This window comes from Prinia subflava, chromosome 1, assembly GCF_021018805.1.
Source record: "Prinia subflava isolate CZ2003 ecotype Zambia chromosome 1, Cam_Psub_1.2, whole genome shotgun sequence".
Classification (NCBI taxonomy): Eukaryota; Metazoa; Chordata; class Aves; order Passeriformes; family Cisticolidae; genus Prinia; species Prinia subflava.
The window spans coordinates 64,947,859-64,975,430 of record NC_086247.1 but is presented as its reverse complement, the minus strand read 5'-3'; the positions used below and the strand labels follow the sequence as shown (position 1 = coordinate 64,975,430).

Here is a 27,572-nt window from a genome sequence, read left to right as displayed (position 1 = left end):
ACCGCCCCGGACGAGCGTCACGGGGCCGGCGGCGCCCGGCCCGGAGGCTCCGCCGCGCCAATCGGCGGCCGCCGGGGCAGGTCCGCCGGCCTGGGAAAACCTGGGAAAACCCGCCCGCCCCGGGCGAAGGGCAGCGGGAAAAGTGCTGCAGCAGCGATTTCTCCGGGAGGAGGAAAAAAAATATGAGCTTGTTCTGCCTTACTGTAGCCTTTCAAAAGGTATAAGGCTAAGGTATAAAACCATAATCCCTCCTTCCTAATGACAGCCAAGGCTCCTTTTATAAAAAAAGCCAAGTCAAGGTGCAGCCCCCTCCTCGCTTCCTGCCTAACGCAGAGTGCTCCAGCGTGCTACAGCTCTCGCTGGTGCAAAGAGCAGAAACCCTTCGAGAGTGAAAAAAGGTATATTCCATTTTTCCACCCACCAGCAGCAATATTCCAACATTTCACGTTTTCCAATATTCTGGGTTTTTTTTTTCCAGGAGCAGCCAACATTCAGCCGTTAAGAAAACATTTTTTTGTCTAATACGGAGAATGCTTCATTACATTGCAATCTGCACAGGTATCCTTCAGTCCTACAAGAACTGGGTTATTCGAAGAAATGCTGCCAGCAACTGCTCTGTTAATGCTTTACAAGTTACATCCTGGCACTAAAAGCACAGAGAGCCTTGTAAGCTTTAATATTTAGGCAAGTCTTTTGCCCCTTGGCTCCTCTGAGAACAGTCTGGGAAATAGACGGGGCATGCCACTAAAATGGCTTCAGAAGTTCCAGAGACAATAAAGATTGGATAATATTATCTATATTATTCTATATTAGAGGAAGTAAATGGAAGTCTTTTTTCATTCAATAGAACAGTACAATACAAAGTTATAATTACTACTATAACATCATCTTCTCTAAGTATTACTTAGAGTTAGCAAGTAAGATGCTTAATTCCTCATATCACAAAATTCAGCATCTCAATCTTGTCTAAAACTATTGCAATGAATAGCTGGGGTTGGAAGGGATCACTCATCTAATCCAACCCCCCTGCACACCAGCAGGTTCATCCGGAGTAGGTTGCATGGGATCACATTTAGGCAGGCTTTTAGTATCTCCAGAGGAGATTCAACAACCTTTTTGGGCAGCCAGTTCTAGTGCTCTACCACTCTCAAGATCATCTTCCTCAGATTCAGATGGAAGTTCCTGTGCTTCAGTTTGTGCCACTGCCCCTTGTCCTGTCACTGAGCACATTTCTTTAAAATATGGAACTAACTACACATTCACAAAAAGAGCATTGTAGTGATACACAGATCAGCACATTCAAACAAATACAAGACTTGTAATGACTTTATTTAGACACATTTTGTGTTTTCGCTGTCCCTTTTGACAGATGGGTGAAACAACATAAGCTGTTCTGCATTTCACTTTTAATAAATGTACAGTAAGCCACAGCAGAATACAAGCTGGAGAGAAGTTTTGTCAGCATTTTCCATTCATTGCTAAGTGCCAACACTATTTTGGTTTGCTTGTGCTATGCTTATGTACACTGGCCCCTCTGGGAGAGGGCTTCAAGCAAGATGGAAGCTGCTAGTAGGAGCGGATCGCTGGCGGGACTGTCTGGCAATCTTCCTCATTCAACGTTCTGTCGATCACTGGTCTGTACTTCAAGGTAACCTAAAGCAAAAGGGAACAAAGAACTTCAGGACAACAGGATTCACAGAATGAGATCCAAAAAATCCCAACAGCTGAGATATTTATAGGGTTAGAATTCAGTTCTATCTTTGGAATACCATAAAGCTGTTCTACTAAACACCCAACATCAGGTTTTGTCACCATTAGAAGAAAAAAACTTTTGAACTAGCCTGACACAAGGGGAAACACAATTCCAGCTCAATAGCAAAGTCACTTCCCAAAGATCAAAAGTGCAGGAATATCACAATTTCCAAGGCTGTTATGAGAACAGGTGTTAACAGCAAAAAAGGTCCTCAAACACCAAGCCCAAAGTACCTTCCCAGTTGGGATATCCACGTATGACAGGGTATGCTTTCTCCAGTGCTCCTCAAATGGCTTCCGCTGCTGGCCTTGGAGTGGCTTAGAGTAGTCAAACTCATCTACCCGTAACTAGGGAGAAAATGAGATTGGTACAGAACAGAAGCTGTATCTGCAAATCACTTTACAACCACGAGATCAGCTGCAATACAGTTACACCTGTAACCCAGCATGTCTCTGAACACACAGCAAGCTTTCTCTTAACACTGCCCGTGTCCAATTTGAGATGCCCACGGTTAACAAGGGCCCTAAGGTAACTTTCCTTGCACAGGACAATTATGCGGTTTATGCATCTTTAGGTCCTGTTTATGCATTCATGATATTACTATAGTCCTGGTTTAGAGGTCTCTAATCACTCAGATGTGCACATGGAGTAACTCTTCTCAAGATCATTCCCAGTGTTCCATGTATTGGTCCTTTCATAAATAAAAAGTAAGAAGAGATAGAGCAGAACAAACTGGACCCCAAACAAATATTACACTAATCTTAATACTGAAGATGTTACAACTTGAAAATAATCCATCTGAGGACACATAACAAAGAGATTCAGGAGTTTGTATATTCAGGTCACAGAAAACATTAATACCTTATAATCCTCTCTGGCATGGGCACCCCGGGACTCTTTGCGAGCCTCAGCACCATAGATGGTTTGCAGAGCACAAAGCATCAGGTTCTGCAGCTCAAGGGTCTCCACCAAGTCAGTGTTCCACACAATACCTGGTAAAATATTAAAATACTATGGAAGATTGTCTACAAACAAGAAAAATGCACGAGTGAACCAAAGGTACATCATCAGTTGCATTTAAATAACAAAATTCTTTTAAGATATACCACAAGACACGGCAGTCTCTATCTGCATTGTGATCTGCTCAGCTGGAGAATGAAAACTGAGTGTTCAGCCTATGAACAGCCTTGCTACCTCTCTGCAACTCCCTGGCCTTTTCAGAAGATTCTGACAAAGTTCATCATTCATCTTAGTATTTGGATAACTTCACATCATGTTCTGAGGGCAGTTTGTCCCTTTCACATTTAAATCAAATTTCCGTCTCAGCTTTTTTGAAGGATTTTTCAACCAGCAAATTACTGTTAAGGTCAAGTATTTTACCTGATTACCATGTTTAGTAAGTATGGCTCTACAAAATATTTTGAAAGATTCAATATGGTCAGAATCTTGAGCCAAAGATTCAAGAAACACATTAGGTTTACAGAAAAAAACCCCAAAACAACACAAAACCAAAAAAACCACCCCTCTTCCCAAAGTACTCTGGGCGAGGTGTGTTCTTTGCTATTACATTACCTCTGTCAAAAGTCTTTAGATGAGCCAGATCACCATAGAGCTGGCTAAGCTTCTCACAGCCTTCTTGGAGTACAGAACCAGTACGAAATACAGCAGCATGGTTTTGCATTGCCTACAACACAGTAAAACAGTATCAGTGTGATATGCTGCACTTGAAAACATGTGACTTCCTTAGCTCCAGAAGAGCTTGATACAGAGCTGTTCTGAGTTCAAACTTGTCTGCAGCCTGAAAAACCCCACATTCTTCCATCCACCCCAAACAACTGAAACCCCACTCTATCATACAGCAGGTAAACTACACAAGGGAATGACCATGAAGAGAAGGAATTAACAGAAGTGATACCACCTTTGCTGCACACACAATCTTCTCGCACACCTTCTACTCTTGCATGGTGAATCCTGAAGGGCACTTTGCCAAGTCAGCAAACCCCACAGTTGCTTGCAACTTGTCCCACCCTGTCCCTGAGAGCTTCCCCAGGCTCACCTTCTGCATGTTAAGTCGCAATTCTGAAGTCCTGATGCTTCCATCAGCAAACCTTAACTTGTCAAGATTAGCAACTGACTCTTCACCAGCATTTGGTTTAATGGGGGGAATTGGCTCTCCTAATAAGAAAATTTCAGTAAGTTTGGTAGTCAAGCTTGGGTTTGGTTTCTGGCAGCTTCAGAGACTATCAATTACAAAAAATCAGCTTTGAGTAAAAATCTGTTTTCTTCCTCTGAGGTGCACACTGTCACTTTCCTGAAGTCCCACCAATTGTATCCAAACATTTAAAATTCTCAGTGGAATATGAACCCCATTCTTTCCTATAACAATTAAGAAAGTTTTTTATAGGTTTGGCAAAATTCTGCTGTTCATTCCTTCAAAGAAGTATTTGATGAAAATTCTTCTAAACTATGGAATAAGCCTGTGGTCCTTACCACTTTCTGCTATGCTTTCCCTGTCTCCTCACTCCCAAACCTTCCACCTTTTATTGGATGTGTAAGGGACCAGGACCAGTCAATAAGCCTGGCAGTTAGACATGAGCTCTGCATCTTGCCTCCAATCTGGAAGCCACGTGTTACTGGGCAACAAAGCAAACACAGCACCTTACCAGCACAGTTCACCTCACATGCATCTTTCCATTCAGATTAATAAACCCCTTTCTACGATTTCTAACTCTAAAGAGCCACAGAAGGATTCAAAAAAAGGTTGGCACAGAGCCGGATCAAACAGACACCACAAGATCTAGGCTGATTTCATGAGGAATCATCAGTCTCTGCAGTTGGTGCAGTTTGGACATGAAGCACTAAGAAAACAGATGAAAGAAAACTACTTGTGGACTCGAGCTGCTCTGGCAATGTAACTGCCACTTCCACTGTGTTGTTGGGGTTTGGAAGGGAGGGCTTGCTTCTTTGTTATTTCAGGTCAACAATTGTTGCTGAATCAGTTTATTTAAAAATATGTAAGATTCAGCAGTGATAATCCAGTGAATGAGATATTACAATATTTAGTATCTATCTTGACCACTTGCATGTCAATCCTTCCTATAAATAAATCAGCAAGGTGGCAGCAAATTCCACTTTACAAAAGTGCCAAGTGTAAGACAGATTACATTTTGATGTAGAAGATGGTGCAGTATGTAGAGAATACAGTCTTCACTTTCAATATTCTGCATTAATTTGTCAAAAGTCCTAACTGCTCTTGCCAATAGCATTGGCCCAATTCTGGTTTTAGAAGGATCAATTACAAAGCAAACAGTAATGTCAAAACACTTGCCTGGCAAAGAACACACCTACAAAAAGCACAAACACTGATTTCTTCCTTTTCTAACAAGTAAGAGTCTATGAATATCATTCTAAATTTGAATCAGGTGGCAACAACTCTTCATTGGGCAGAAATTACATCATAAAGGCAAATGTCTCTACGAAAGTGAGACTCACCAGGCTTGCATGTATTTGCAATAGTCAGGGCACAGGCACGACCGAAGACCACCAAATCCAGCAGGGAGTTTGCTCCAAGCCGATTTGCACCGTGGACGGACGCAGAGGCCGCCTCCCCGCAGGCGTATAACCCGGGCACCACCTTGTCCTCACCGTTCACGTGTGTGATCACCTGCCAATGCACACACTCCATTAGCACTCAGCTTTCTAAAACACTCCGGAACGCTGCAAACCTTGTTTGCAAAGGCCACGTGCGTGTAGGGAAGGAACACAGCAACCCTAAGTTTCTTCCAACTCTGAACACAGAAATATTTTAGTTCTAAAGGGCAAGTAGAAATATGCAAATATATACATTTACATCTGTATGTAAATACAGGCAGGACTAAACCCCAAGATTTCCTTATACATGCTTATGAAGAGTGCACAGTTCTGTTTCACCATGATTCTGCAGCAAGTCAGAAATGCACAGAATAAAGTCTGCACATGCTTCTAAGGCAAAATTTTCCATTCAAATTTAAGAAGTACACAAAGAGAAGAATTCCACTGAAACTATCACACTGATTTCCAACTAGTGTCAACTGGAGGATCTGCTTTAGTGTTTGGATTACATGAACTGCAGAAGAATAATACAGAATGCAGTAGAGCCCTACTTTGATCTATGTTCAGTTATATTATCCTTAGCTCAACAGAGAATTGTCAGACCTGACAGTAACTTCATTTTAGATGTTTCTTGGAACTCCCATCTCCAGATGGACCGGAACATGGTTATCAAGTTATTTTTAAAAACCAGAAAGACTGTGTGTTAAGTACTCTGACATCATTATTATATTATTATTAAAAATGGTATTAATCATCCTGACATTTATGAAAAACATTCTTAATGCTCTTTTATTTGGAAAGTGATTTCCTAGTAGGCTGATGAAAACACAGCCCAAAAGTGGCGTGCATTCCTCACCTGTCCTTTGTAGTTAGTGGGAATACCTCCCATATTATAGTGCACAGTAGGCAGGACAGGGATAGGCTCTTTAGTGACATCCACTCCAGCGAATATCATGGCTGTTTCGGAAATCCCTGGGAGACGGGTTGCCAGCTGCTGCGGTGGCAAGTGGTGCAACTGCAAGTACACATGGTCTTTTTCAGGACCACAGCCCCTAGCAAAAAAAACCAAAAAACAACAGTGGAATACATAACAGGAATTTATAAACACTAGTAGCAATTTTAATCCAGTTTGTTTCATTTGTGAAAATAAATAGCTTCTTTTTCAAATGTTATCTGACAAAAATTAATATCTAGCATATTAAATAAGACTGCAGCACTTGGATTAATTGAGGCCATTTTCCAACTCCCAGCTTTCTTTTCACAGTAATTCACATTATTGAAGACTTTCAACTATTACATCTCCACAGAAATATGTAAAACTTGGAAATGAGTCAAGAGAACACAGCACCAAATTATTTTGTTTGTAGAGAGAGCACATACATTAAACTTGTTTGAGCAACTGTCTCTAGATGCACTGAACTGAAACAGGAGACTCTTAACATCATCTGTTCTCTGTCGGTATCATTAGGAATCAACAAGAAAGATTTCTGCCTAACACAGAGAGATCAGCTTAACAGTCATTAAAGCTTGCTCTCATCAATTACCATGTGCTTAACAAATGAACTACTGCGTTTCACAGTCTAGTATGATTAAGCATTCATTCTGCAGCTTTGTTAAGAGCATTTAACTGACCTTCCTTCACGGATTTCTATGGTCATAGAACGAGACACTACATCCCTGGAAGCCAGATCCTTGGCAACAGGTGCATATCTCTCCATGAATCTTTCACCTTGGCTGTTGATCAGAATACCTCCCTCTCCACGGCATCCTTCTGTGATAAGGCAGCCAGCCCCATAGATACCTGCTCAAAACACAAACACCATCAAAGGAGATTTCTCCACACAGCTTTACAAGCAGGATGAACACTGAATAAACAAGGGCTTCTCAAAATAATTAGAGGTGCAGATTTTATTCCACCCTAATCATACCTCTAGGAACTGTCCCTCAAGTGTTGTTATTCCTTTCAAACACTCTTTCCGAAAGGTAAGCAGGTTGATTTGGAACACCAACAGTATTTCAAATATTAAATCTGGAAGTGATCTGCACCTATCAACAGGAGAATTTTATGAAGACCTTGTAGACCTTCAGCAATTATTTTAAGATTTTTAATAAACCAGAAGTTGATTATCTCAAGGTTCATTTGCTCATTTTTGCTCCCTCTTCTGTGCTGAAGCAGTATAGGATGGCCTCAAATCCCGTGGAACATAAAGGCTTCCTTGTATCCTTTTCCTTTTGAGAAGGAAGGCTCACCTGTTATTCTGCAGGATTGGTCATCACAGAAAACAAAAATGCAAACTAACTCATCCACTTGATAATTATCTTGAAAGATTAATGATTGTCATACAGTGAAGCTTCTTTAACTACAAAAACCTTAACTAAGTCAAAGGAACGTTGGATCTCTATGACATAATAATATTGTAAAATTATGCAAGCCATTTACATAAAATCACGAGTTAAAATGAACCATTTAATTAGCTACAAATCTAGTTTGTGATCACTGTTATTCACAGTTTAGATACTGATCACGTGCTAGAAAACCACAGTTCTAAATATATACCTAAATATATACCTTAATTTCAACTACTCCACTTCATTGGAAACACTAGTATATAATTCCCTTACATTTGCACCTATCCCATTGCTCTTGTAGCTAATCAAAAAATATTAAGGAAAATGGAAATATATGTTTAAGTAGTTTCAGCTTGTAATTCATAAAATCTCTTAATATTGTAAGCACAGCACCTCAAAATATTAAACACTGCTCTTTGAATTAGAGCAGCTGAGCTCTTTCTCACATTATATTATACATATATATTATATATCTCTTACTCTCAAGTTTATATTCAACAACAGCTGCAGACAAGTCTAAACACACATCACAAGCAACTACTCAAATGCTGCAGAAGAGTGCAAACTGACTTGAGCACATCATGCCTGAAGTGACACCATGCTGGTGACCTGTCACTAGTGGAGTTCCCCAGGCCTTTGTCTTAGATCCTGTGCTCCTCAACGTCTTCATAAATGACTTGGACACAGGATTGTAAGAGATACTGAGCAAGTCTGCAGACAGCACAAAACTGGGAGGAGCTCTGGATTCCCTCAGAGGCAGGGAGGCCCTGCAGAGAGGCCTCAACCAATTAATAGGGCTGGGCAATCACCAACTGTACGAAGTACATGAGAACATGCTGGATTCTGCACCTGGGATGGAGAGAGCAGCCCTGGATGTACGGACACACCGGGAAGGAGATGCTGGGAAGCAGAGCCATGGAAAGGGACCTGGGGGGCCTGGTCTGTGGCAAGCTGAGCATGAGCCAGCAGTGCCCTGGCAGCCAGGAGGGCCAGTCCTGGAGGCATCAGGGACAGCATGGCCAGTGGGGACAGGGAGGGGATTGTCCTGCTCTGCTTGAGCTGGGGAGGCCTCACCTCGAGTGTTGGGCAGTTTTGGGTGCCACAGTATAAGAAAGACATTAAACAATTAGAGAGCATCTAAAGGAGCACAACAAAGATGGTGAAGGGTCTGAAGGGGAAGTTGGATGAGAAGCAGTTGAGGTTCAGCCTGGAGGAGACTGATGGGAGACCTCACTGCATTCTGCAACTTTCTTGTGAGGGGAAGAGGAGGAGCAGGCACGGATCTATGTGGTGACCTGAGGAAATGGCCTGAAGTTGTGTCAGGGGAGGTTTAGGCTGGCCATTAGAAAAACGGTCTTCACCAGAGAGTGGCTGGACACTGGAACAGGCTCCCCAGGAGAGTGGTTACAGCATCAAACCAGATAAAGTTCAACACGAGTTTGGACACTGCTCTCAGGCAAATGGTGTGACTCTTGGGGTGTCCTGCGCAAGGCCAGGAGTTGGACTCAAAGAATCTGATAGGTTCCCTCAATTATGTGATTCTGTGATATTTCAAAACAACATAAAAATCTGTTTAACTCATTAAAAAAAATGTTTTAAGCACTGTTCCATATTCTGTACCTGTAGGGTGAAACTGCACAAATTCTAAGTCCTGGCAAGGGAGCCCAGCTCGTGTGACCATGGCAGTGCCATCACCAGTACTGGTATGAGCAGATGTGCAGCTGAAGTAAGTGCGGCCATACCCACTGTGGAACACAAAAGTTAACAGAATTAACAAAAGAAAAATTAAAACATCACCACAACATACCACTAGACTATGCTGTTTGCACAACAGTGGAAAGGGTTAATACAAACAGTGCTTAAGTTTTACCATCTCCTGCACTAGTTCAACGAAAAGAAACGAAAAATGGTTTAGCCCAGTTTCATTTAACCATATTTGAAAAATGGCTGGTGACAGAAAGTTGAAGAAAAAGCAAACCAATCCCAAAGCAGGATCGTTAGGTTAGTATTAGAAGCCTTTCTGCCACAAAAAAAAGGTTATTTCAGAAAGTTCTCTCAATCCATACCATTCATTTTCATTTGACTATCACTAGCAGTTTGATAGGAAATAGCATATAATGACAATTTAGATTGCCCATATGGTCCTGGTTTTATATTATTCGATTTTAAAACTTAGTTGATTGTGGTGGTGTGGGTGGTTGAGTTCTCCCCTGTTTCATGTGTTAAATATTAGATGGGTTAGTTGAAGGGAAACAGAGATTTCGGTGTGACAAAGCAAGTGTTTGGGAGGAAAGTGCCGAGGAGAAGAAGGACAGACGAGAGAGAAGATGTTCCGAGAGACTTAAGAGAGCGAGTGAGGGAGTGGAAAGAAGGACATTAAGGAGAGGGTTTGTAGAGGTGGAGAGACCAGAAAAGAAGTATGAGTGGTTTACTATGTGGACTGGATTTAAGTATGACTGGGAGAAACAGTTGGAACATTTTATGAGTTTTAGTATTCAAGTTTGCTGTACAGTTTTGTTCTATGTACCCCCTTCCCCCCTAATTGATATGCATGAGTTGATACATCCCACTTACAGACGGTTATTTTTAGTCCTATCAGTTAGATGTCAATCTCCTTTCCCGCCTCGAGTTTACTCCTCCCCTACTCCCTGATTAGTCCAAGGCTAGCAACCCCACCCCCGGTTTCCCTAGTGATAAGTTATGATTGGAGGCCACAAAGAGGAACGCCCATCTCCCCTCCCCTTCCCCGAGGGTTTACAAGCTCCGGAATTCGTTTGTTCGGGGTCCAGTCCGGTCTGGTCCTGACAGTGTTCGTTGGAATTAAAGTTGTGGTTCTACTGTCTGGCTGGCTGGATCCTCCTTTCCCGCTCTCGGCGTTGTCGCTCAAGATACTCTGCTGCCGTTCAGGCCTCTCCTAGGGCCAAGAACCCACAGGCTGACCCCTTACACCCCACTGAGGGGCAGCTCGGACTACGCTTGCTCCGGTGCCTGGGCTGGCTCGGGGTGAAGCCAAAGGGCTTCGAACTTGGCACCGCGACAGTTGTCCAGGTATTAAACATGAATTATTATGCTGCAAACATCTAGGTTAGCCTCCAACATTATTGAGAACAGCCCATTGGCCCAATTTCAGGACAAACACTCAGAAGAAATAACAACGTGCATATTCCATGTACCTCAAAGTACACAAGCATGAAAAACACATCAGAAAGACAAATTACGTAGGCAACCTTTCATAAATTTTTAAGTGTATCTTTTACAGATAGATTTATAAATACTTTTCGTATTGAAATAGATAGGAGAGAGCCATAAGCAGCAGAACACTAACACAAATAGCATCCTAATAAACTTTGCAACCAAGGAATGTTCAGTTACACTCATATTATGGTCATTTTATCCCAGTCAGAATTACAGTGGCAGTATCTTAATGAAATAGAGTCTCCAGAATTTTGACAGAAGCTGTTTCCTACAAGAAATTCAGAACTCTACAGACAGACATGGTGACAGCACTGCAACAAGGTCTGTTTTAAACAGCACGTTTTAAAAATCGAAGACGATCTGAATCATGTCTGTTACTCTTACACATTCTTACTTTATGTCATTGTTCTAGAATTCAAAGTTAGACCTCATACCAAATTTATATTTGGTCACAAAATTAGTGTGTGCCTTCTTTCAGAGGGAAAGACCGAATTCAGTTATACTACTTTCAGTGTGGGGGGAATGGACCTGTAAATTATGTTCTGTCAGTTGATGTATCTCCTCCACACTGTGGACCTGAACACACGTACAAGCACACAAACTTCCAGCTGGTAACACTCCCAAGTTTTGATCCTTCATCACAAATGTTACATTACCCAGTGGCAATGACGGTGTTCTTCGCTCTGAAACGATGTATGGTTCCATCCTCAATGCAGAGGGCAATAACGCCACGGCATTCTCCATTCTCCATAAGTAAGTCCAAGGCAAAGTATTCAACAAAGTAGCTTGTATCATATCGTAGAGACTGGAGGAAAATTAGAAAAGGAACCTTTATTTAAGTAACCTCTCTTCAAAACTGTCAATGCACATGGGCTGTGTGGACAAAAAAGGACAAAAAACATCCCTATCAATTCTCAGGGAAGACTGTTTCCTCATAACTCTTTATTGACGAATTTGCTAATTAACCTTTTCTATCTTTAAAAGACACAAGTAGCAGCAAAAGCACTTAATTCCGAGCAGTCATGAGCTAGGCAGCAGGACTTGGCTTTTCACTCTGCACTGGGCAACACCTTAGCCAGCTGCAGTGCTCCACACATGTCCAAGCACGCTGCACTTAAGCTTGCCCACTGAAAAGAGAAACACCTCCAGGAGCCAATAAACCAGCAGGAGCAGCAGGCACCCAGTCAAACATTCTTTCCTGCCCTCAGGATCAGAGCAGTGTTTGGCAGCACTGAGAATCTCTATTGCAGCAGCACACGCAGTGGGAACCTGGAGGAGAGCAATTAGCTGGCTACCAAGTAAACAAAGAAACAGTAGCTAACAGGTACTTGGATTTCTGGTTTCACGTAGCTCACTAGCATTTTCAAACAGCCAGAACTTCCTTCAATTATGGTCTGTAGAATTAATAGGCCAACATGTTGGAACACTATTCACTTACTTGCCATAAAACAAGCTCAGAATTGCACAGTAGGCCTTAATTCATTTACACTTTGTTTCCCTTTCCCTCCTAGTTTGAAGATGAGTGAAAGAAAATGCTGGTTTGTACCTCTTTTCAGAGTTCCCCAATGCTGATGTGTCAAATTTTTTGGAAAAAAAAAGATCTTTTGGAGCAATGTTTACAGAAATTCTCTTTGGGTCTAGTTAACAGCCACAGAAGTACAAACAGTGCAGAACTAGTCCAGACCACAAAGCTGACAGTGTACACTAACTAGCATCCACTGTCTTCATCCTTCCACATTGCCTCAGAAAGGAAGATAACCCAGAACTGCTATAAGCCTTTCCCCTGGATTCCTCATGCATATGAGACCAGCTACATGTTTGTTTGGTTTTGATTTTTCTTTTTCAAACTCTGGGGAGGAAAAGGAAAAAAAAAAATCAGTAAATGCAAACACAAAACCCCAAACCAAGTTTACTTCACGACTGCTTACCCTGCCATACAGAGTATGTAAGAGTGAATGTCCAGTCCTGTCTGCAACACAACAGCATCTGTGGGCCTGTCCTCCTTTTCCAAACTGAAGACTCTGTCCACCAAACGCACGCTGATAGATCTTTCCTTCTTCGGTTCTGCTGAACGGCATCCCGTAGTTTTCCAGCTGTCGATCCCAAATACAAGCATCAGAAACTCTTGTGCATCACAATTGACGAGTTATTTTAAGACCTCCTTGGAAGCCAGCCTGTGTTATTTGTAACTATAGCTGCCGTCAAACCCCGTGAGCCTCACCTCTATCACCGCAGCCGGGGCTTGCTCAGTCATGTAGTGAATGGCATCCTGGTCACCCAGCCAGTCCGACCCCTTCACTGTGTCATAGAAATGCCACCGCCAGTTGTCATCCTCCATGTTCCCCAGAGCAGCATTGATCCCTCCCTGGAAATGAAAACCCATTTGCCTGCAATTACATTACTCAAGTACAGCTTTAGCAGGTTTACCTCATTTCTATTAAAAATCACATACCAGTTATGCATCTGTGCACAAGAAATAAAGTCAAGTCAGATTTAATGTGGCTGTGAAAAAACCTGTGGAACTCCTCAGTTTCTCAATGGCCTTTCCTGCTTTTTTGTGTAACACAGTGAATCACCGTTACACTGCAGGCAGAGAAGCAGCACTGCATTTTGATAATGTTTAGAAATGGGGAAGAAAAAAGAGGCAGCAAAATGACATGAAAGCATAAGGCCAAATAAGGATTTTAAGAACTGGAAATGAGATTACAAAGAAGTGTCTTGCAAGGTCATTAGCTTGGAAGCAAAATGAAATGTACCTGCACTTAATATAAAGTTTGGCAGTGATAGGCTAGTGGTTGGACTTTTATGATACTAGAGGTCTTTCCCAAGCTTAATGATCATGATTAAGTTTGATTCTATGATATACTACCCTCCAAAAAGTTTCTACTAAATATGCAATATTTCTAAAAGGAAGCATGATCTTGAAACAAGATGTTCAAGTGCCCTGTTCCTAGAAGTGTTCAAGGCCAGGTGGGGTGGGGTCCTGAGCAATCTAATCTAATGGGTGGAATCCCTGGCCATGGCAGGGGCGTTGGAACTGGGTAACCTCTAAGGTTCTTTCCAATCAAACCATTCTGTGATTATTCTACATCCAAATCAGCTGACAGCAGGCATTTTTCAAACATTTGTTCTGCCTCATTTCTCACCTGTGCAGCAACAGTATGAGAGCGGGTGGGGAAGAGCTTGGTAACACAGGCTGTGTTAAAGCCAGCTTCTGACAAACCAAAGGCAGCCCGCAGACCTGCTCCCCCTGCACCCACAACAACGGCATCGAACTCATGGTCCACTACTGGGTATTGGGTAGAAATCTGGAAAAATAAATCACCTTGTTATGATCATAAACAGTTCAAGATAAGTCAAACAAGTTTCATAAAAACACAAGCAGGATCAGTATAATGTTCTCAACAGACATTTGCAGCAATTGCTGTATCTGTTATAGTCTCTTGATTGCAAACTGTCATTAAAAAGAGCCAAGCATTTCAGCAACTCAGTGTCACAAAGTACTTGAACACAAAGCTCCTCTAAAAGCCGAAAGTTTCATGTCTGTCAAGCATGAAGTGCCTCATTGAATCACAATATAAAAAGTCCAGGCCTACCGAGTCCGACACCTTCGTGGAGGCATTTTTCTTTCCGTAGACTGTGAAGTGCAAGTTCCGTGCAGGAGCCTGGCACGCCGCTGGCCACTGTGCAAAGAAGCCAAGACAACGATTATGGAACAAACATTTCCAGAGCACAGACTTAGGGCACTCTCAGCTACCCTCCATTTATAACAAATCTTCACCGACCACTGGTAGCACATAGACGAGACTATTCATGTATTTTAGAGCTACCTGCTCTAAAGTGAAGTTCTGGCTTTCCCATAATCATGCCATATAATAAAAAAAAGGCTTGACTGATGAGAACAGTCTGCAGCTAACAGGGTGTCTCAGACTATCCATTACCGACTTCACCAACAGTGAGCAGCCTCTCCGACCTGTCTGAGGCTGCACTGACAGAAGAATATGTCTGCAATTAATGCTGAAGTATTCTTGCAGTTTTTTCATAATTAAGCAAAGATGAAGCTTTTGTGGGAACCATGGGAAGTAATGGAAAATTACTCTCCTGTCAAGTAATCTTCAGAATTTGAATTATTTCAGGTGGTCACAGTTTTGAAAACTAAAAAAGGTTGTAGGGAATTCTCCTCCAGCTAAGCATTGCTTCAAAAGTCAGAGATATTTTTCTTATTCTTTATGAAATTAGTGACCAATTTAGAACCATTTATTAACACATAAACTTAGCACAAGGATGCAAGTTTTACCCTTCTGCAATGTCACTCCCTAATCCTTGACTTGTTCAAAACCAAACCAACAAACATCACACCCAAACCTATTCAGTATGCAAACTTTGCTTTGACAGATTAAAACAATCAGAATGTTAGTCTCCAGCTCTCCGTATTGTATCGGAACCTGGTGTTCCTTCTTTACACAGTTCAAAAAGTAAGCCTAACTCAGCATGTATGATTGCTGAGAACAGCAACACAAAGCCACATCAGTGCCCTATCCAGTGACATCAGCACTTCCTTATTTGAAATATAATCTAAAATGCACTGGATTGATATCTGCAGCTGTTACATTCATGGTCCCACCACCTTACGATATGCTAACAAGCAGCTCTTCCCTCCCCAAATGTCCACCTCTTCCCTGACTCTGAAGTGAACTCCAGGACACTTTCCTCAACCCAGTTTTGGCATTTCTCAGATCAGTTTCCTCAAATTATCTTCTTGCATAACAGCAAACCTACTGTGCACAATTTACACTTGCTAGCACATTTCTGGTTTCTGCAGTCCTCTTAGAATGAGACCAGTTCCTAACACCTATTCATCAGGAGTTCCACCAGTACTCTCCTCCAGGCAGCTACTCTCTCCCTGTTCCACACTGCTGTGTTACCAGGTTTTGAGCTGGAACAGAAGTGCACAAAGCAGAAAAAGATGTCACACTAAGTCTGAAGGAAACACTGATTGCAGTAATCCTGAATTGTTATGCCACCAGGAAGACTGTGGCCCTTTTGAAACTAAAGGTCCAATCAGGGCCAGCTCACTGCCATCTAAAATGTGGAGACACTCTTTAAAGCCTTTCCTTCTCTCTGTAGTTGTCTTTTCTGCACTTCCTTTGTAACACAACTACAGGCCACTTTTGTAATCCCAAGCTCGTTATGGGCATGAGGATGAGAACAGTGGAAAGAAACTGAAAACTCCCACTTCACCATGGAGAGGAACAAGCCCTCACTCACAACCTACAGCACCCTAACACAAACCTGCCAGACTCCTCAGCAGCCCTTTGGGCATAGTCACCAGCCAGGTTCAAGCAGCTCAGCTATACACTGGCTTCCCACACAGGTCCACAATCACAGAATGCATTAGGCTGGAAAAGGCTTCTGAGATCATCGAGTCCAACCAATGACCAAACACCACCGTGTCAACTAGACCATGGCACTAAGTGTCACATCGAGCTTTTCCTCAAACACTTTCAGGAACGGTAACTCCGCCTTCTCCCTGGCAGCCCATCCCAATGTCTAATTACCCTTCCTTTACAAAAATTCTTCCTGATGCCCAACTTGAACATCCCCTGGTGCAGCTTGAGGCCATTTCCTCTTCTCCTGTCACCAGCTGCGTGGGAGAAGAGACCGACCCCATCTAGCTATAGCCTCTCCTCAGGCAGTTGCAGAGAGTGACAAACTCCCCTCTAAACCTCCTTTTCTCCAGGCTAAACAACGCCAGCTCCCTCAGCCGCTCCTCACAGGACTCGTACTCAGACCCTTCCCCAGCTTTGCGTCCTTTCTCCGGACTTGCTCCAGCACCTCCATGTCCCTCGTGAATTGAGAAGCCCAGTACTGAAGACACCTCGGTGTGGCCTCAGCAGGGCCGCGTACAGGAGCACAATCACTTCCCTGATCTTCCTGTGCACGCTGTTGCTGATACAGAATGAATCTGCGGCGAGCTTTCTATCCCGATGCTCGGACCGCACCTGCCAGGCTCCTCCAGGGCCTTTCCCCGGCACATCCCATTCCCGCTGCTGCCTCCCTCAAAACGCTGCTCAGGCCCTCAGGCTACGGCGCTTGCTTCCCAAGCCGGGAGGCGCGGCCCAGCCGTGCCCACAGCCACCTACTCCCAGGAACCTGCCCTAGGGACACGAGTTGCGAGGTCGGTGCCGCTCCAAAACAGCACCGGAGGAACCGAACCTGCTGGGGGTGGGGAGATCACCGGGCGCGACAAGGTCACGGAGGAGACACCGGAGCCCGGCCGCCGCCGGCGGAAAAGCAGGGCATAAACAAGGGCAAGGACAGGGACACAGTCAGGAGCAAGGAAAAGGGCAGGCACAGGGACTCACCGCCCGGGAAGCCGCGGCCGGGCGCAGCCAGCGCTTCGCCAGCCCCCGCGCAGCCGCCGCCGCCATCACGCACCGCAGACTTTACCGGGGGGGAAGAGAGCGGGCGTGAAGGGCGCACGCGCGGGGCTCGGCGGGACAGACCAACAGTGCCGCCAGGGGGGCGCCCCAGAGCGATTCCACCCCACCCAAGAGCTGCGTGATTCCCGATTCCTAAACAGCTCCTCTTTTGAGCGTAAAGAACATTAACGCACCACCCCCAAACCTAGAACTGAGTTACTGCCATTTTTTTCCTTGACGAAATATTGATATATGTTGTTCTCCAATACTGTAAGATTCAGCTTGTCTCTGCCAGCGCCTGAAATTTTGCGTAATGAACAGGCCAGACTCATTTGTTGAAGTTGTGGGAAAGGCCATTTCGTAGACACATGATTTGGACAGAAGGGTGAAGGAAAGACCGTATTGTCTCTCTAGGACAACAAACACACTCAGTAGCAGCTCCCGGCATTCCGAAGCCGCTCCCGGCTGCCTTTGGCCGTCGGCATTCACGGAATAAACAAAAAGGACCCGTGAGGGGCGGGGACGGACGCGCGGCTGCGCTCCAGGCTCGGGCGAGTCCTTTCGTGTCTCCCCCCGTTCTCCCAGCTGATGGGCCGGTCCGGGAGGGGGCGGGGCCGGCAGGTGAGTGGCAGCGGCAGGGGCCCGCGCGCTCCCGGGCTGGTGCGTGGGGGTCCTGCCGTGGGGCGAGCGGGACGGGGACGGGAATGGGAATGGGAATGGGAACGGGAATGGGAACGGGAACGGGAATGGGAACGGGAACGGGAACGGGAATAGGAGTGGGAATGGGAACGGGAACGGGCCTGGCACGCCGCGTCGCGGCAGGGGCTGCCGCTCAGGACGCGGCCAAGCTGCCAAGTGTCGGGGCCGCTGTTCGAGGGGCTCGGGCAGAATTCCCAGTCCCCCAGCGAGAGGAGAAGGTGGCAGCGGGAGCGGCCCCGGCCCCTCTGCGCGCTGCTGAGGCCGCGTCTCCCCTCTGTGCATGGCAGGTGCCTTCATGAATAACTTGAACGACCCTCCCAACTGGAACATCCTGCCCAATCGGCGCGGTCCCGGCGATGACGGCAGCCGCTGGAATTACGCCCTGCTGGTCCCCATGCTGGGCCTGGCCGCCTTCCGTGAGTAGCGCAGGGCCCCGGCCCGAGGGGGCTCCTGAAGCCGTGCGGTGATGGAGCCGTGCCCCGGCTGGGAACCTCCCCACGCCTTCTGGTTTACAGTGCTGTAAACAACCAGCGCTGGCGGTATCGCTAAGCCAGAGACCACTTTTCATACAGACAGCTGAATCAATATTTAATAAGCTCCAGTATACTAAGCTCTCTCAAGAAAAATAGAGACAGGATGTGCTAGAGAGCCCAGAGATAACAATGCCGAATGTTGCTGATGTATTTATTTACTGGGCTTAGAAAGTTCTCCATGCAGTATCTGCATCAGAAACTTCCAGTTTGTTTCTCCGTGACTTTATTTTCCTTCTCTAATCTAAGTAGTGCTAGTAGAGACAAGAGAAGAATAGGGGTGTTTTGTTTCAGAGAAAGCATGATCATTTAAAGTGACTCACTGTTTCACAACAGGGACCACAGAAATAGATTTTGTGGGGACATGTAAATAGAAGTGAGTATCACTGGGAAGGGCAGGAAAGAAAGTTTTTTCCACTTAGTAGCTTCATCTCAAGCATAGCTGCATAATCATACCCCTCATTGTGACGTGTTATACTTGCATCTGAAGTCTCATTTGTATGTGATAGGGTGGATCTGGACCAGAGAATGTCAGAAAGAAATAGAGAGAGAAAAACAAGAGTACTACAGAAAAGAGTCAACTTTACAAAAAGACCTGGAAGGCAAGTACCGGGATATAATCACGGAGAATCGTCGCACCCTTGCTCATCTGGAGGTGGAGCTGGAGAAGGAACGCAACAGGACCCTGAGCTACCGTGAAGCCCTTGTGTCCCAGAGCCGCAAACTGGTAGAAGAGAGGAAGCTCCTAGAACAGGAGCAGGAGAAGCTGGAGCGAGAAAAACAAATCCTTTTGCGCTCTGGAGCAGAAGGTACCTTGTACCAGAGTTGCCTGGCAAAGGAAGAAGAGTGGCAACAGAGAGCCAATGTTTTACTAAAAGAACTTGAAGAGGGACTGAAGGAAAGACAGGACATCTACTGCAGTCTTGTTGTACCCAGAAGTCAGAGACTAGAAATAGAGAAAAATCTGCTAGTTAAAGCAGCAACTAATCCTGTTGCTATGGCTTTACATGTGGAGAGTGGCTTAAAAGATATTTTCAAACATGATAACTACTGTGGCAATGTGCTGAACAGAAGCAGAAGTCAAAATGGAAAGCTTATGTGGCTGTATCTGAGATACTGGGAGCTAGCTGTTGAACTGCAGAAATTCAAGAAGGTAGAAAAGGCCATGTTAGGAAAACACTAAATAGGGGAAGCAGTGGAATTCAGTGTGATCCACTGTGCATGGTAGGGACAATCACAGTTGTAGTCCAAAGCTGTTAAATTTTTCTGCTGTGTTGCCATCTCTCCTCCTCCTTGCACTTGTATTTGCATGGGAGTGTGCAGTGCTGGTGCCTTTCCTCTCACTAACAACAGATGCTCTGGTGAGCTTTGCATGCTCCTAAACTCCGTGACTGTGTTTGTGTTGCAGTACAGAGATACGCCAACTCCCAGGTATCAGAAGCAGCAAAACAAAACTCAGTTTAGAGGTATTTGTCTCATTGATGGTCACACTCCAGCAACAGAGAATGGTCATTTGTCTCCCCCAGGTGGATTATCACATTGTGCTCCTTATCCCTGACATTCTACATTGTGTCTCAACACTAGTTTTTTTAATGACTATTATTTTTTAAGAATTTATTTAGAAAAAAGATTGATTTTGAGGCAGATATGTGGGAGAGATGGTGTTGGAGCCAGCTGCTTGACACAAACCTTACGTGTCTGTATGTACAATTATATAAATACATAAGTATGTGTGAATGTATGTGTGTGTAAGTGTATGTGTTAGTATTCTAAAGGGAGGAATAGTTTCATCCTTTTTCAGATTAGTCAGTCTTGCATTGTCTTCCAGCTTAATACACAAAGAGTGTTTTATGAATGAAACGTCCAAAAGATACTAATTCAAATAACACATAAAGAAACAGACTGATGTCTCATTGGCGCTTCAGATCCGTTCTCAGACTCTGGGGAGTGTATAAATTGGAAGGTTAGTTTTCACATATTGGAGATATCTTAAGAATACTTGTTTTATTCTCAGTCAAGGTTTTAGTTGCACACCAACAAAGTGCCACCATTATGGATGTCGCCATGCTGCTGCTTCTGCCTCAAGGACACTGGCTGACTCCTGGTTAGCTTGCAGGAACCTCCTTGCCATTGCACTTGGCTCTGCTCCTTGGATAGGTCCTGTTTGTTATTTGCAGATGGGAACCTAAATGCAGCCCGCAGTGGTAGCCACTAGTCCCTCTCCACTTGTCTCCCTTCTACCAGAAGGGAAGTACATGCTCTGAAATTTTGTGCTTGTGGTTCACCACTTTACATATACATAACCATGAAAGCCTATAGATATACAAGCTTTGCAAACTTTTAAGAAAGGGGGATTTTTAATTTAGCTAGTAAAATAAAATAGATTTGGTAAAAATAAAATAATAAGTACAGTGAAATAATACAGGAAAATAAACAGATCCAGATTAACAAATCTTTAAAACCCAGTGCATTTTAATTTCTTAAAACTTTGAGTATACTTTACGTCCTTTTAGCAGTAGCACCTTTTTTTTCAAATGTGCCATGTATTTAAAATAACTTTTTTCTTTCCCCTTCCTAATCCAGCCTTAGACCTCAAAGGGGCAGTGTTTACCCTTTCAATTATAACATGTAGTCTTCTCTGTTACCTGACTTTGATTTGTGCTGTAGGTTGTCAGTTCATTAATTAGCTGTTTATTATTTACTGAGGGCTAGACTTGACACGCATTTGCTCTAGGCAGTCATGTAGAACCATGGCTTGGAAGTAATCCAAGCTATGTAAATGCCCATTTTCCTGCAGATTTGGGGATTTTCTTTTACTGTTTTCATTTTAGTCTGAGCACAGAAGACAGCAGATAAATCTTTTGAAACAATGTGCACAACTTATTCCAGTTACTAAGCAGAAATATCTAACATGGAATGAACTTCCCGAGCAGAATAGATGTTTCTCAGCTACTCGGTTTTCCAGTTGAGATTTTGATCACCTTGATAGTACTAATTATACTGTTGTGTTGACTTATTAATTCCTTTTTCATACTGATTTTTTAAAGTAAAGTTTTAGTAGGCAAACTTGGAGGACAAAAGAGAGATCACAAACACCAGAAGGGCTACAGTTTGTCTGGGTGCCAAGCATATGTGGACTGGGAGATGAGAGCACAGTTGAGTTGCTACTCATGTGTGACACCCTGAGCCCAGCTGCTGCGGCTGGACACAGGCACACAGTCTAATTGCCCAGGAGAACAAATCAGTTTGAGTAACAGCCCGTGTGTAATTCCTTCAGGACATGGAAAGTGACTGTCCAGCTGTGGCACACTTCGCACATTCCTGCAGGCAGTTAAGCCACTCAGCTAAGAGCAGACAGTGAATCAGTGCCAGTGTATCTGTGATTCATGCCTTGAATTTGTACAAGTTAGCATTACAAGGTCAAAGGTTTTATGCTTTTTCATTTTTTCATAGTTTGTCACTCTTAGCATTCAAAATGTGTAAAGAAAATGTAATCAAGGGTAAAATACTATTTTTTCAATATGAATATGTACACTCCATTACACCCTTGAATGTACAGGGTTGGATGCAGTGTAGTAAAGGTTTGGTATTCACTTCCTCTTTTTTAGAAGTGTCATTTATTTGTACAACTGATTAAACTATTGTTCATAGACACTTCGAAGATCATTGTATCAAGACAGAGGAGTTATTTCAGAAGGCTTTTTAAAAAAGTATAGAAGCACTGATCCCTTTAGTTTCTACCAAAACTCATCTTTGTGGGTATGCAACGTATTTTTGAAATGTTCCCCTTTTGTCATGCTGAAAATTCTGATGTAAGTTTTATCTTTCCCAGCACTTGTTCTGAATTGGGTAATTGTTTGGAACTGCCCATATGCATATGTAGAATGCAAGGATAATTTGTTTCCAGAGTATTTAATGAACTTATTTTTATTATAAAATTGTCACTCAGCTATTAAACAATAACAATAAAAACCTTTACATATTTCTGCACTGTTTTGTAACTTGGGCAAGGCGGGTTGGAAAACTGGAATTTGCTACTGTATTCAGACTTTCCAAACTAATTGCACCAGTTTAGGTTTTACATACTGTACATTTTTTTAATTGGCATGTAAAGAGTTTTGGTCTTGGTCCTGAGAAAAGAACATGTTACAAAGTTTTTTTCTTAAGAAAGAACACTGTTAAACAGGTAAGTGCTGAGCATTAACTAAAGATGTGGGGTTAAAGGTGACCATCCCTCTGAAAGACTGGGGACATTCCTTTGACAGAATGTTGTGTACGATATTCTGCCTTCCTCCAGAATCAATCAGATCTCATTCTGTACATCAGCTGCTTTTCATGTCCCTCCTTTTCCTGCTCTCTGTGAAGAACTGAATCCAGCTGCTCTAGGACGGTGTTCAGACATTCTGGAAATCCTTGTTCCTGTTATAAGAGTCTCAGTCTATTTGTATTTGACACAGTCCTTCATCATCCTCTGGCTCTTCAAAGCGTGGGTTTGAGCACTTCTGTGTGACGATGAGAAAACTGAGTGTTCTCTGTGGAGGATACAAGGCAGAAACAGTGGTCAACAGTTCAGTTACTGTGGTGAAATCAAAGGAATTTGAGTTACTGCTGTGAAAAAAGAATGAAAGGCAAGTGTATAGTTGCAGTTGTGCAGCTGGATATGAAGGCTTTGCTGGTGTGTGTGTCGAGGCCCACATTTATCGGTCATTTACTGCCTGGTCCAGAAGCTTTCCCTGGTCACTGCCTGTCTGATACAACAGATGGACCTGCTAAGAAGTAACTCACTGAAATTTAGCGTAGCTCAGCAATGAGGCAATGGCCACTTCACAGCAAAACAGCTGAGTGATTGCTACAACAAAAACTGAAAGTAAACCGAAGTAAACTGAAAGTAAATGTTCTTATGGAAACAAGGAGTCTGTGGATGGAAGCTTTTGAAGAGAGCTGGTGGATTGTGAGAACAGTGGTGGCAGCTGTTCACAGTCATGTACCCCCAAACAGCCCTGTGCTGAGATCACCCGGACTGCCCAGCTGCTGAAAAAATGCCTCTTCACTCTTGTGTTCATAACAGGTTTATATTTCTGAGATACCTCACCTCTAAACTTGTCGCAAGCAGAGCTAGTCCTCAGTGCTGTGGTTGGTGTTTGTGTCGCTGGTGCTGCTTCCCCCTTGTGGCTGATGGCTCTTCCAGCCGCAGGCGCATCCTCTGTTCCGTGAGCCCCGCTGGAGCCATCTCCCAATGCTGCGCAGTCAGAGCTCTCTGGCCCCAACTCCTCCGCGGGTAAAAACACGAAAGATGAGCAAAACCGCGGTGTTGGGTGACCAAACCGGATTAAACTTGTCTCCACTGAGGTGGGTGCTGCGGCAGACCTCTGTGCAGGGGCGGCAGGCAGGGGTGGGGTGTAGTTCAGCAACCTATTAGCACCTTATTGTGTATTGCAGCACTGGAAAAGAAAACCGGACAAACTCACTGGTCATTGTTTAATGAAGATTGCAAGAAACAATCTACAGTTGTCAACATTCTGTTGCCTGCTGGAGGAGAGATACTTGTGATGAGACAGATACTAAGCAATAGCACTTCACTGACTAAGAAATTTAGGGGGATGCTGACCTGTATCGAATGGTTTGGGTTGGAAGCAACCTTTAAAACTCATCTAGTCCAACTCACCTGCAATGAGCAAGGACATCTCCAAACAGACCAGGTTGCTCAGAGCCCTATCCAACCTGACCTTGACTGTTTCCAGGGATGAAACACCTACCACCTCTCTGGGCAACCTATGCCAGTGTTTCAAAACCCTTGTTGTAAAAAAATTCTACCTTATGTCTAGTCTAAACCAACCCTCTTTTAGTTTTAAACCATTACCCCTTGTCCTATCACAACAGGCCCTGCTAAAAAATTATCCCTATTCAGAATAAGCCCCCTTGAAATACTGAAAGGCTACAGTAAGGTCTCCCTGAATCTTTTCTTCTCTAGGCTGAATAATCCCAGTTCTCTCAGCCTGTCTGCATAGAAGTGCTCCAGCCCTCTGATCATGAGATCAGAAAATTGATGCTGTCCACAGAAGCATTTCTACCCCAATGCTCCTTACCTATATTTCCCCCCAAAGTTATTCCAAAGGTGAGATGTGTTCAAATATGAAAGCAATATTTTAGTGATCTGAATGTATATAGTGAAATATTAAAGAAAGCACATCTTCCTCCCTGGTGTCAAAAATAACAGCAAAGCAACAAAGCATGTTTCTGCTGCAGCTGATATTACTTCAGTTAAATATTTCTATATTAACTGATATAAATATTAGGCAAACTACCAGTATAGACAATCATAAAAATTATGCCTCTTTCTGGGGGATAAAAAGGAGAAAGAGACCATGTGGGCATCAGTGTCAGCTCAGTTCTGGATGAACTGCATCAGACATGTTGTTCATAGCTTGTTCCCTTTAATTTTTCTGTGGCTAGGGATACTGCTACTTCCAAAATAAACATAAACTGAAAGATTCTAGGCATTTCAGATTGGTGAAGGAAACTCCTTGACACCACAAAATCACTCCAGAACGGGATGCATGTGGAAATCACTGTGTGTGATATCCTATCTCTGCTGTGTTCTCAGTAGTCTGGAACAGAGTTCCAACAACAGCTCAGTGCTGTCTTATTTCTCCCTTGCAGTGATACTTGTTGGCACGAGTTGGAACTTCTCTCTAATCTGGAGAAGTTTACAATCTCATGGGAAGAAATTTAAGCCCCAAAATTTATTGGACATCTCCAAAGTCTTTAGGTACTCCTGCTTGAACTGCTGTAGGCTGGTGGCAGCAGGTTTCAAGCACTCACATAGGAAATCCAATCATGCCAGCTGAGGAGCTGTGAGAATTGTACCTTTTGGTTACTTATCAGGTATAGTTTGAGAACAACAGAGCATAAAACTTAGATCAAGTTAAAGATCTACAGATCATTTATTGGCAAGGTAAACTGCATGACCACCTGGGATTGTTTATTACCCTTAAAACTAAGCAACTCTGAAATATTCTGCCTGTGTATCTCCCATTATAAGGTGATCATTATTGTCCCCTAGGCTGAAAAGTTTGAGTCTGCTCTTGAGCCTGGGGCTCCCTTTTAGGGCATCTGGTCAAGGATGTTACCCATTGGCAGCTTGTAAAAGGATTTTGTGTTTTCTCCACCTATTTTAAAGGATAGGCTGTCACAGAGACTATTTTATTTATCTCCTTCTCCTTCTCCTCCTTCTCCTCCTTCTCCTCCTTCTCCTCCTTCTCCTCCTTCTCCTTCTCCTTCTCCTTCTCCTTCTCCTTCTCCTTCTCCTTCTCCTTCTCCTTCTCCTTCTCCTTCTCCTTCTCCTTCTCCTTCTCCTTCTCCTTCTCCTTCTCCTTCTCCTTCTCCTTCTCCTTCTCCTTCTCCTTCTCCTTCTCCTTCTCCTTCTCCTTCTCCTTCTCCTTCTCCTTCTCCTTCTCCTTCTCCCTTCTCCCTTCTCCCTTCTCCCTTCTCCCTTCTTCTCATTCGCATTCTCCTTCATCTTTACATTTCCATCCTTTTCCAGTTTAGGCTCATTACACAAGCTAGAGTAATTGTATTGCTGTGTAGGATGCTGTGACTACCAAGTAGAAGCTGTCTGGAAAGAAAATGGGATTAAGGCTTGTAAGATATTGCTAAAGAATTACTAGAGTAAGAGATTTCACTGCAGTATCTGCTGCAGTTCTAAAAAGGGTCAGAAAATAATGTAGTTAATCCTTATAGCCTGGTATATTGCAAAAATTATGAAAATCCTGGAGAATTACAGATTTGTCCTATGTCATACCAGGCATGACAGAATCACAATGAAAGGATGACACTGCATTTCAGGCCTGAAACTATTGGTTGCAATCTGAAACCTAGTTACAAACAATGTGTATTGCCAGTGGTCTCTGCTTTTCTCAATGGCTTTATATGGAAGGAATTGTGTTTTTAGAAGAATAGTCCTGTCCTCCTTCTTCCAATTGTCCTCCCCTTCATAGGATCCAGATAAAAAACTTCCCCTGAGGCAGTCTCCTCCAGCCTGTAATGGAGGGCAGAAGAATCATAGCATGAATCATAGAATATCTTGATTTGGAAGGAACCCAGAAGGATCATCAGTTCCAACTCCCTGCTCCTCACAGGAGCATAGCTGCACATAACTTAACATAGCCGTAAAAGATTTCAGTTTGCTTTTAAATTATCTCAAATGTTTTATTGTGACAATAAATAGGAACAATCAATACACTATTATGAAACTGTGCAGAGCAAGTTGATCTGAAAGCTGTTGCACAAGGTATCTGCTGAATCTTTTAGGACTCAAGGCTTCAAACTTCAGGTTTTAGCACTGGATTCCCAGTCTCTTGCTTTATTTATTTTTGCTGCTAAGTCTGGTGATCCACTTTTATCAGGATGTTTCAAAATCCTGCTAATTCTGTCAGCTGTTCTGATTTTTTCCTTGTCAGCAGATGGACTTACACCTAAAAGAAGACAAGTTGCTTGAGTACTTGCTTTCTGTTCAAATCCTCCTTTACAGCACAATGAAACACTACAAGTTCCAAAGGTGGAAACCATACACGGAACAGTTGCCACACCAAGTCCAGCTGCTGCCAAAGTTCTGGCCAGCCCTGGCCTGGCTGGGCTCAGCTGTGCCAGCTCTTGCAGGGTCCCTGGCACCCTTGGCACAGTGCACGTCCTGGAGGTGGCTGTGGCTCCTTCCATGGTGGAGGAGGCAAGGGTCAAGCACTTCAGCCAGGCCCTTCAGTCAGCCACCTCCACTCTGTCACAGAAGAGAAGAACCTGTCCTTAGAATCATAGAATCGTAGAATCGCTGAGGTTGGAAAAGAACTCTGAGACCATCAAGTCCAATCATTTTCCCAAACAGTTTCACCACAAAATCATGTCCCCACATGCCACACCCACACATCTTTTGAACACTTCCAAGGCTGGTGATTCCATCACTTCCATGGGCAGCCTGTTCCAAAGCCTGGCCACCCCTTCCAGGAAGAAATTTTCCCTAGTATCTAATCCAGAACTCCT

At 43.6% G+C, this 27,572-nt stretch overlaps 2 protein-coding genes across 4 annotated transcripts; one reads left to right on the top strand and one right to left on the bottom strand.

Annotated features, from left to right (window-relative positions):
- Positions 1-1,308: 1,308 nt before the first annotated feature.
- Positions 1,309-17,408, bottom strand: SDHA (succinate dehydrogenase complex flavoprotein subunit A). The gene is made up of 15 exons (XM_063398533.1): positions 17,254-17,408; positions 14,485-14,571; positions 14,035-14,196; positions 13,110-13,253; positions 12,817-12,981; positions 11,545-11,693; positions 9,314-9,438; positions 6,977-7,145; positions 6,201-6,396; positions 5,246-5,417; positions 3,810-3,928; positions 3,326-3,437; positions 2,615-2,745; positions 1,987-2,100; positions 1,309-1,653 (listed from the first exon to the last, which is right to left on the bottom strand). Exons 1-15 carry the CDS (start codon positions 17,317-17,319, stop codon positions 1,567-1,569), a joined length of 1,998 nt encoding a protein of 665 aa, XP_063254603.1. The 5' UTR covers positions 17,320-17,408; the 3' UTR covers positions 1,309-1,566.
- Positions 17,409-17,795: 387 nt separating this feature from the next.
- On the top strand, positions 17,796-22,517 carry CCDC127 (coiled-coil domain containing 127). 3 transcript variants are annotated; one of them, XM_063398573.1, is made up of 3 exons: positions 17,796-17,931; positions 18,297-18,425; positions 19,049-22,517. In XM_063398573.1, the coding sequence occupies exons 2-3, from the start codon at positions 18,305-18,307 to the stop codon at positions 19,720-19,722; spliced, it is 795 nt and encodes a 264-aa protein (XP_063254643.1). In that variant the 5' UTR covers positions 17,796-17,931; positions 18,297-18,304; the 3' UTR covers positions 19,723-22,517. The 3 variants fall into 3 exon arrangements, with proteins under 3 accessions (XP_063254643.1, XP_063254653.1, XP_063254633.1); XM_063398583.1 differs by having other exon boundaries at positions 17,904-17,970; XM_063398563.1 differs by lacking the exon at positions 17,796-17,931 and having other exon boundaries at positions 18,042-18,425.
- The last annotated feature ends 5,055 nt before the right edge of the window (positions 22,518-27,572 follow it).